This window comes from Aquarana catesbeiana, linkage group LG12 (genome assembly GCF_042186555.1).
Source record: "Aquarana catesbeiana isolate 2022-GZ linkage group LG12, ASM4218655v1, whole genome shotgun sequence".
Taxonomy (NCBI): Eukaryota; Metazoa; Chordata; class Amphibia; order Anura; family Ranidae; genus Aquarana; species Aquarana catesbeiana.
In genome coordinates, this window is record NC_133335.1 from 229,004,591 (window position 1) to 229,014,911 (window position 10,321).

Below are 10,321 nucleotides of genomic sequence, written 5' to 3' on the forward strand. Positions count from 1 at the left end.
GACAGCCATTTTTAATCTCACAGTCTTTTACTGTTGATTAAAAATCATCTGTCAATGTTACATTAAAAGAGCCTTTTTTTTAATCAGGTTTTATTTAATTAAATTTTTTCCATCTTGAAAAATACAGACATATCATACAAAACACAAGACTTGAGAAAAACAAAAAATCCCCAAATGAATCTTGTTCAGGTGCTATTGATGTGTGTAATCTGACCAATGATAGAAAAAGTTCACCAAAGTTCAAACATGATTCACTGACAGACATGTGCAATTCGTTTCGTTCCAAATTAGTTTTTTTTACAAAATTGGACAAATTTGTTCATTCAGAAATATTGGAATTAACGAAAACCTTTTTTCGACTTTTTACGAAATTCTGAATTTTGTAGATTCGAAAATCGGAAGTTAGAAAATTCGTAAATTCGAAAATCCGAAAATCAGAACAAAAATACGAAAATTCAAAAGAACGAAAATATAAAAGAAAATCAGAAAATAGGAACGAAAATTCGAAAACCCGTAAATTCGAAAATCTGAAATAACTAAGTAACTAATAATAACTATTACTAACTATTAAATTATAAGTATTGGAATCTCCTTTTAAATTTGGCTGTTAATGAACGTAATGGATACAAATTTATGCGAAGTTACCAATTATATGAAATAACGAATGCCGCATCTAAACGAATGGAACGTAACTAAAAATAATAATAATTATGATAACAATAAAAACTTTTTATTATTTATTATTATTATTAACTTGTTATGTTCCATTCGTTTAGGTGCGGCATTCGTTATTTCGTATAAATTCGTATTCGTTACGTTCACTAATAGCCAAATTTGAAAGGAAATTCCAATACCTATAATTTAATAGTTAGTAATAGTTATTATTAGTTACTTAGTTATTTCAGATTTTCGAATTTATTCAAAATAACGAATTTCAATCATAACGAATGACACAAAAAAAAATGAAACATAAATGAAAACGAACATTTTCTTATTTTTAGATTTCAAATTTTCTGATTTTTAATTTTCTGAATCTTCTCATTTCTGAATTTTTGGATTTTCGAATTTCCAAATTTTCAGATTTTTGGATTTTCAAATTTCTGAATTTTAGAATTTTCCAATTTCCAAATTTCGAATTTTCAGATTTTCGAATTTCCAAATTTTCACATTTTCGGATTCTCGAATTTTCGGATTTCGAAATTCGAACTTTTCTGAAGTTACGAATTTAGTCAAAATAACGAATTTTGATCATAACGAATGACCCGGGGAAAAAAAAACCAAAAAAACAAAAACAAATGGAACATAAATGAAAATGAACACATTCTTATTTTTAGATTTTCAAATTTTCTGATTTTCAATTTTCTGAATCTTCTAATTTCTGAATTTTTGGATTTTCGAATTTCCAAATTTTCAGATTTTTGAATTTTCAAATTTTCTGAATTTTAGAATTTTCCAATTTCCAAATTTTCGAATTTTCAGATTTTCGAATTTCCAAATTTTCACATTTTCGGATTCTCGAATTTTCGGATTTCGAAATTCGAACTTTTCTGAAGTTACGAATTTAGTCAAAATAACGAATTTTGATCATAACGAATGACCCGGGGAAAAAAAAAAACAAAAAAACAAAAACAAATGGAACATAAATGAAAACGAACACATTTTTTGGCAGTGCGCATGTCTATTCACTGAACCGTTGGCAAGTTAAACCTGGGCAGATTCACCCATCACTAACCCTCTGTTAACCCCCCTAGACCAAACAAGCATTGGATCCTTATTATATGGGAGGGGGTGCCAAAAATTATACTTGGCAGATTAAATTACTCACATAGTAATTATTTCAATTGAAACTCCATTCGCTTTAATCCACCAATCTTGTGCAAAGGAAATTCCAAACTTTGTTAAAGCCAACACCAGGTATAGCACCCTGATTGTCCCCCATATCCACGCAGTAGTTTTTCCTTTATATAGAACCTTAAATGTAGGATGTCATAGCCCCCCCCCCTCAAGGTGTCGCCACAGCGCCCCTCATTCATAGTTTTTCGAAGCAGAGAGCGGCCTTAATGTCACATCAGCACCACTCTCTGCAAGGGTTGCTGTGAAGGTGCTTTGAGGGGAAAGGGGGGCGGGGCCACGACACCCTGCATTTTAATGGTTTCAGTTGAATGACAAAGGGTGTCATTTTATACTGGAAGACTGAGGACATCTTGTGGCAAAAAGCAGTTATTACAGGTGACAGCTCTTGAAACTGAGGATGAGTATTGCACCAGGAGCTGATTTTTTATCTTTCTTGCCCTGCCTGATGCCCAATATTAATATTAAAAATTGACAAGAGTCGGGCATTACTTTATCTGCAGGGTGGCACAGGTTCTTTTGACTAAGCGAAAAATATACTTCTTTAGATCTTTCTGCCTTATGTTGGTGCATGATTAGCGCCCTCTGCTGTGCGTTGTGCACCCGCACTGTGAAGTGCTGTAACACATTGCAATGTTTATGTCTTTTTTTTTTTTTAACTTTATTGAAAGACAACAAACTTTTCATGCAACTCTGTACACAGCAGTGCTTTGCGGCAGACACACTGTCGCGCTATTGTGTGTCGCATTTTTATCCTACATACCGCAACTGTGGGTGTAGGATTGTGCATATGGAATTGTATGATTTATTTTCATTTTATTTTTATTTTTTTGCTTGAACTCGATGGACTTGTGTATTTTTTCAACCTAACTATGTAACTTACCTGTATGGTGTAAACAGGGCAAATAGAGAACAATGGACCTTGCATCAATCAATGCAAATCAGTGCAGCTCAATGGACAGGTGTGAATGAGCCCTCAGTAATTACTACAGTGCATGTAGTCCTGCAGCACCCCCTAGTGACAGCTCACCAATCAGCACTCTGTAAAATTACCCCCCCCACCACCACCACCACCGTATACTGTTAGTAGACATATAATTGCTGGAAATTGATGAACAGGGAAATCTGATTGCACATCACTATCACTCTTTTCATTCTAAACGCCTCCATCAGTATACAGGGATTTGGGGAATAGGACAAGTGTCGGGAAGGAAGGGGTTAAGCGAAGGAGATTTAATTGGGCTGCACTGGGAGCCAGGCTCACATGATGAGTGGATGACCCGAGTCTGCTGATCACATTGCTGGGGATGGAGGAAGGAGCTGAAGTTCTGTTTTCCTCTATGACCTGAGAAGATGGGAGGGAAAATCCTTCCCTTCCTCCAGAAACTTTGTCTGTTCTCCCGAAATTCTGCGACAGAACCCGACGAGTCCAGCGCATTGCTACCTAAGGTGATTATCGCTACAATGTATCCTTCCTCCGGGTGACCATCCCTACAATGTATCCTTCCCCAAGGTGACCATCACTACAATGTATCCTTCCCCAAGGTGACCATCACTACAATGTATCCTTCCCCCAGGTGACCATCACTACAATGTATCCTTCCCCCAGGTGACCATCACTACAATGTATCCTTCCCCCAGGTGACCGTCCCTACAATGTATCCTTACCCCAGGTGACCGTCCCTACAATGTATCCTTATACAGGGTGACTGTCCCTACAATGTATCCTTATGCAGGGTGACTGTCGCTACAAAGTATCCTTATGCAGGGTGACTGTCGCTACAATGTATCCTTATGCAGGGTGACTGTCCCTACAATGTATCCTTATGCAGGGTGACTGTCGCTACAATGTATCCTTATACAGGGTGACTGGCCCTACAATGTATCCTTATGCAGGGTGACTGTCGCTACAATGTATCCTTATGCAGGGTGACTGTCGCTACAATGTATCCTTATGCAGGGTGACTGTCGCTACAATGTATCCTTATGCAGGGGTGACTGTCGCTACAATGTATCCTTATGCAGGGTGACTGTCGCTACAATACAATGTATCATTCTCCAAAGGGTGACTGTCGCTACAATACAATGTATCATTCTCCAAAGGGACTGTCGCTACAATGTATTCCCCCCCCCGCCGGTGACCTTTGCTACAATGTATCCTTCCCCCAGGTGACTATCCTTATACAGGGTGACTGTCGCTACAATACAATGTATCATTATTATCCAAGGTGACTGTCCCTACAATGTATCCCCCCCCCCAGGTGACTATCGCTACAATGTATCCCCCACCCCCCCAGGTGACTATCGCTACAATGTATCCCCCACCCCCCCAGGTGACTATCGCTACAATGTATCCCCACCCCCCCCAGGTGACTATCGCTACAATGTATCCTCTCCCCCCCAGGTGACTATCGCTACAATGTATCCTTCCTCCCCCCCAGGTGACTATCGCTTACAATGTATCCTTCCCCCCCAGGTGACTATCCTTATACAGGGTGACTATCGCTACAATATATCCTTCCTCCCCCCAGGTGACTATTGCTACAATGTATCCTTTTACAGGGTGACTGTCGCTACAATACAATGTATCGTTATCCAAAGTGACTGTCGCTACAATATATTTTCTCCCCCCCCATGTGACTATCCCTACAATGTATCCTTATACAGGGTGACTGTCACTACAATGTATCCTTATACAGGGTGACTGTCACTACAATGTATCCTTATACAAGGTGACTGTTGCTACAATAGAATGTATCATTATCCACGGTGACTATCCCTACAATATATCCCCCCCCCCCAAGGTGACTGTCCCTACAAGGTATTTTACCACCCCCTCCAGGTGACTAGCGCTACAATGTATCCTTATACAGGGTGACTGTCACTACAATGTATCCTTATACAGGGTGACTGTCACTACAATAAAATGTATCATTATTATCCAAGGTGACTGTCCCTACAATGTATTCCCCCCAAGGTGACTATCCCTACAATGTATCCTTATACAGGGCGACTGTCGCTACAATACAATGTATCATTATACAAAGTGACTGTGGCTATAATGTATCCTTATACAGGGTGGCTGTTGCTACAATACAATGTATCATTATCCAAGGTCCCTACAATATACCCCCCCCCCCCCCCAAGGTGACTATCCCTACAATGTATCCTTATATGGGATGACTGTTGCTACAATACCATGTATCCTTGTGCAAGGGGACGGTGGCTACAATACAATGTATCTTTTGTAGTGGATCTAAAGCCAAACTTTTATTTATTTTAGTTTTGGATGGAGTAGGGAATAGATAGAACCCCTTTTGTTGGTTTGTGCACCATGGTGGGGAGATTTCACTTCCTGTCCTGTAGAGTAAGATTGTCTCTTCTAGGGGAACTATAGTGGAAAATTGAATACTTCCCTTTCCGTAATTTTACTTTCCTGGTGCCTATCCATGCCTATGCTGCCATGAAGGCACCAGGAAAGTACATTCCAGTAACCTGCAAGGAGAAGGCTTTTCTATTGGGTATTATGGATAATAGGCAGCACATGTGCAGTAACGCGCAGCTGAGAAAAGGACCAGCATAGGCTGTGGCTTCTGGACCAGGTCACTAGCCGTACAGACTGAGTATAGTTAGAATTGTGTGGGAAGGGGCGGTCAGGTCGTTTTTTTCTGAACATGTAGTTGGCCTTTAATAACCACAGCAGGTAGGGGGCGCCAGGAGCTCAGGTGTACACAATGCTGATGGAGCCCTTGAGAGAAAATAATATATATTGGGAGTTCAATAATATATGTGTCACCTCCACTGACCATGGTTCTTATTGGTTTCCTTCTACAGAATGCTGTTGGACAACGGAAGCCAGAACATGCCCAAGAGACCAGGCGTGGATTCCAGTACTACACCCATAATACCGGTGATGAAGAAAATGTGGAGACCTCTGACCCTGGTCCCCGAAAAGAACAATTACTACTGTTCACCTACCGCCCTGACCCGTTCGTCCCCTTCATGAAATACTTTATGTTCTGTGTCAACTCTGCCATCTTCACCCTGGGATTGGCCATCCTGTGTATCGGCTTCTGGGGCCTCGCTACCAAGCAGTCCTTGGTGGGCGAACAGATTGGATACCTAGGCACCGACCCCATGCTGGCGTTCGTGCTCGTAGGCCTATTAACATGCGCCTTATCGTTTTCCGGGTGTGTTGGGTTTATCAGGGAGAACACTTGTCTTCTCAGGACCTTCCTTGTTGGGATAATGGTTCTGATAGTCTCGCAGTGCTTGGTGGCCATCATGGTCCTTTGTTTTCAGCAGCAGATCCAAGATTCCTTGAAGAGCACCATGCTGGTCGCCATGAGCAGATACCAAGATGATTCCGACCTGAAGTTCATACTAGATGAGGTCCAGCTGGGCATGGAGTGCTGCGGAGTGCAGACATACCAAGACTGGGCTGTCAATCTGTAAGTGTCAAAGCTGCTTTGAGGGTACAGCTGCCAAAGGACTAGTCACCAGTATTGTCGGTGGTAACCAGGGCTAGACTGGGACAAAAAAAGGCCCGGGCATTCCAGACCCAGCAGTCAGTTCCTCTGGGGTGGGGGAAGGCTGGCAATGGGACACTCACAGAGCCAGTCCCCCACACTGCAATACAAACCCCACCAACTGCCGCCCCCCCCCAAGAGACCCCCCACCTACTGCCCTTTCCCCCACCCCAACTACTGCCCCTCCCACCACTGACAGCCCCCCCGTCTCACCCGGGCACCGCTCACAGATCTTCACCACCCAACTACCTGCCGCCCCCCCCCCCCCCCAAGAGACCCCCACCTACTGCCCTTTCCCCCACCCCACTACTGCCCCTCCCACCACTGACAGCCCCCCCCGTCTCCCCCGGACACCGCTCACAGATCTTCACCACCCAACTACCAACCCTCACCCCCCCCCCGCACTGACTGACGGCCATCCCCCAACTACCGCCCCCTCCCACCATTGATGGTCATCCCCCACCTACTGCCATTTCTCCCACCCCAGCTACTGCCTCCTCCCACCACTGACCAACCCACCTCCCCAATCACCGCCCCTGCTCACAGATCTTCACCACCACCACCAACCGACTACCCTTTTCCCTCACCCCAGTAACCGCCCCCTCCACCTATCAACACCCCCCCCCCAGATCTTCACCACCCAACTACTGACCCCACCCCCCCTCCCCACCTACTGCCCTTTCCCTCACCCCAACTACCGCCCCACCCCCTACTGACAGACCCACTATTATATTATTATATATATTATTATAATTGAATAGTTTAAGTTAGTTAATTATAATTTCCAAATTTCTGATTTATTTATGTTTTTCAAATTATTACTATTTTTTTTTTTTTTTTTTTTTTTTTTTAAATTTACAAATTTTTATGAATGCTTTCGAATTTACGAATTGCCATCAAAATGAATGACCTGAAAAATGAAAAAAAAAAAAAAAAAAAAAAAAATGAATGAACAATTTTTTTGTCAGTGCACATGTTTAGTAAGGTGGGGCAGTTTGAGAGTGGAGGGGGGGGGGGTTTAGGAATGTGACACCCTAATTTTTATATCGTAAATTAGTTTTTAGGGGTCTTTTGGACTTTAAGGGGTCTATTTATACCACATTTATTTTCATGTCAGAAAAAAAAAATGCAAACAGAATAACATTTGTTTTTTTGTTTTTTACAAACTTTTTTTTATTTGGTACAAAGAAATAGTACAAAAAGCTTATTGACATATGCCATAAAATGTACAATCAAAGTAATTTCTACAAAAAGGAATAACAAAATATATTAAGCTGTTCTTGAATGGAGTATATATTTATATATAAATATAGCAATTCCTATTGTACATTAAACTCTATATTCATATAATACTTGTCAGTGAACTTCAGTAACAGAATAACATTTCTTATGGTGGTTTTTATTTAAATAGATTATCTCCTGTATCATCGGCGCCATCTAGTGGCCCATCTGCTGCACATTTTCTAATTGGGTATTTCAGAAAACTTTTTACTGCATTTTGGCGACTAGATGGAGCCGATGATACAGGGGTTAATCTGTTTGAAGAAATATTGGGAAATTTTAGTTCAGATTACACAAGTGTTTTATAAATGGACCCCCACGTGTGCCTGAGAATAATCCGTGGACCGCTATGTACACTATGCAAACCCAACACATCAACCTATGTAATGTGGATTGCCGGATGTTGCAGTAACACAACGTACAGATGTAAATCAACCCTTAAGCCCAATTGAGCGGTATTAAACCCAAAACCAGAAATGTCATATACTGCAGCTTACCAATCATTAGATGTGGCGGATGCATTGGTTTTCTTTTTTTTTTTTTTTCCTTTTTAGTTTTTTCTTTTTCTTTCTTTTAGGTCCCCCCCTCTGTTTTTACCTGTTGATCTGGCCAGTAACACACCTCCTTTATTAGAGCCCCCCCCCCACTCTGGAGGAAGGAGTACAGGGGCCACCTTTTTTGGACAGCATTGTCGGGGGGGGGGGGGGGGGGTTAAAATGGACTAGCAGATTTAGCTACACTAACAAATTGAAGTCAAACTTCAGCTCATACAGTTTTTTGTTCCTTTTTGGGGATAAAGGTTTTACATCAATAAACAAAAGCTGATCATTGTAAGCACCCCTGCCAGTAGGAAATGGTTTGTCTCATCCCTTCTAACTGCTACATCTGTAGGACAGCTTGTTCTTTTGAAAAACCAGACTTACTGGCTGGATCACCAGATGAAAATAGCAAAAATAGATCCTAACAAAAGAAAACGAATGCAGCCGTCACCTCTAAGGATCGGTAAGCTATAATATGTTTGCTTTTGGTTTAATGCCGCTTTAAATCCACTCAATACATTCCAGGTGCATAAAAAAAAGGTGTTCTAAAAGCGGCCACAGGGGCTGAGTAGAGAAGCCTGTCCCCTGCTGGCATGTTGCAGAGAAGGACCCTTCCTCTCTGTGTGGAAGCAGTGGTCTCTCTGCAGAGGTCCAAAACACCCCCCTTCTCTGCTGAGACAAACCTATAGCTACAAAGCTCTAGCTTAGCAGGGGTTGTGACAGACCCTCTGCAGTGAGACCGCTGCTTCCATACAGAGTGAGGGTCCTTCTCTACTGCATGCTGGCAGGGATCTTGACACTCCCTTTAAAATGTTAATTGGGACTTTAATTAGGAGACAAGTAAATTAAATCCCATCTTCAACTAACACTTTTCAAGTAGTTGCAGCAACAGTTTTTTTTTTTTGGAAAAAGGTTTAAATTCTTTGGAAAAAGGTTTAAATTCTATGTATAAAACCTGACCTTTGTACTCGCCCCCGGGAATGTTCTGTAGTTTGTCCCAGTTCCTGTAACTGTCACTTTTTCTGGACATCTTCACATCCTATTCACAAGGTGACAACACTGCTGCATGACTTTCCTTCTGAGTAAAAAGCGTGGTCACCTTATTACAGGAAATGGGGAAAAAATAGATCTACTGGCAGGATCAACAGCTAATTTTAAAACAGGAAAGACTCAGAAAACAAAATCTGCATCATATGTCATATTCGATTTTACCCAGAATCCCACTTTAAATATATTGTTCTTTTTATTTAATTTCAGGTATTTCAACTGCTCGTCTCCCGGGGCGAACGCCTGCGGCGTGCCGTACTCCTGCTGCATCGACCCGCTGCAGAACGGCACGGTGCCCAATTCTCAGTGCGGCTTCGGTGCTCTGGGGATGGGAGAAATCGCAGCCAGCAGCCTCATCTATCTGGGGGGCTGCATTCCGCAACTGGTCCTCTGGATTCACAGCAGGATCTGGGATATTGCGGCGGTTTACGCCTTGCTGACCGCCATCGAACTCGTCTTCCTGGTCTGCGCCCAAAGAGTGATGCGAGAGATCGAGGTGATCAAATCTCTGTACTGAAAGTTTCCTGTTACCTTTTCATTAAACTACAACTGACATATGGTGGCTGCAGATTCATTTTATTATTATTTTATTATATTCATTTTTTTTTTAAAGTTACACAAATTACTTTTTTTGGGGGTGCAAACAAACTGAAAAATTAAACTGTTAGTAATACAGAACTGTAAATAACCATTTATCAGGTCATTATGTATCATTACTGCTAGATAAAACTGTGCCCATCACAGTAGGCCATTCAGATTTCAAGTAATAGAAAATAAAACCACTTAACATAAGGTGTCCTCATCAGAGCCCCCTTTTACATCAGATGTTCCAATCGGTGCCCCCCTTTACATCAGGGGTCCCAATCAGAGTCACCTTTACAGCAGTTGCCCCCCTTTACAACAGGTGCCCTCATCAGCATCACCCTATACATCAGAGTCCCCCTTTACATCGGGTGTCCCCATCAGAGTCATCCATAATATCAGATGTCCCCATCAGAGTCCCTCTTTACATCAGCTGTCCCCATCAGTGTCCTCCATAATATCGGGTGTCCCCATTGGTGCCCCCTTTTACAC

General features: G+C 41.9%; 1 protein-coding gene across 1 annotated transcript; it reads left to right on the top strand.

Moving 5' to 3' along the window:
• The first annotated feature begins 3,104 nt into the window (after window positions 1-3,104).
• TSPAN10 (tetraspanin 10) lies at window positions 3,105-9,797 on the top strand. The gene is made up of 3 exons (XM_073606877.1): window positions 3,105-3,300; window positions 5,686-6,302; window positions 9,458-9,797. The coding sequence occupies exons 1-3, from the start codon at window positions 3,205-3,207 to the stop codon at window positions 9,762-9,764; spliced, it is 1,020 nt and encodes a 339-aa protein (XP_073462978.1). The 5' UTR covers window positions 3,105-3,204; the 3' UTR covers window positions 9,765-9,797.
• Window positions 9,798-10,321: the final 524 nt, after the last annotated feature.

Bases quoted from the DNA above. Each gene is read 5' to 3' on its own strand.
- TSPAN10 (XM_073606877.1), top strand. From the start codon at position 3,205: ATGGGAGGGAAAATCCTTCCCTTCCTCCAGAAACTTTGTCTGTTCTCC. The intron at 3,301-5,685 runs GTGATTATCGCT...TTCCTTCTACAG, and splicing joins CCAGCGCATTGCTACCTAAG to AATGCTGTTGGACAACGGAA. The intron at 6,303-9,457 runs GTAAGTGTCAAA...ATTTAATTTCAG, and splicing joins CAAGACTGGGCTGTCAATCT to GTATTTCAACTGCTCGTCTC.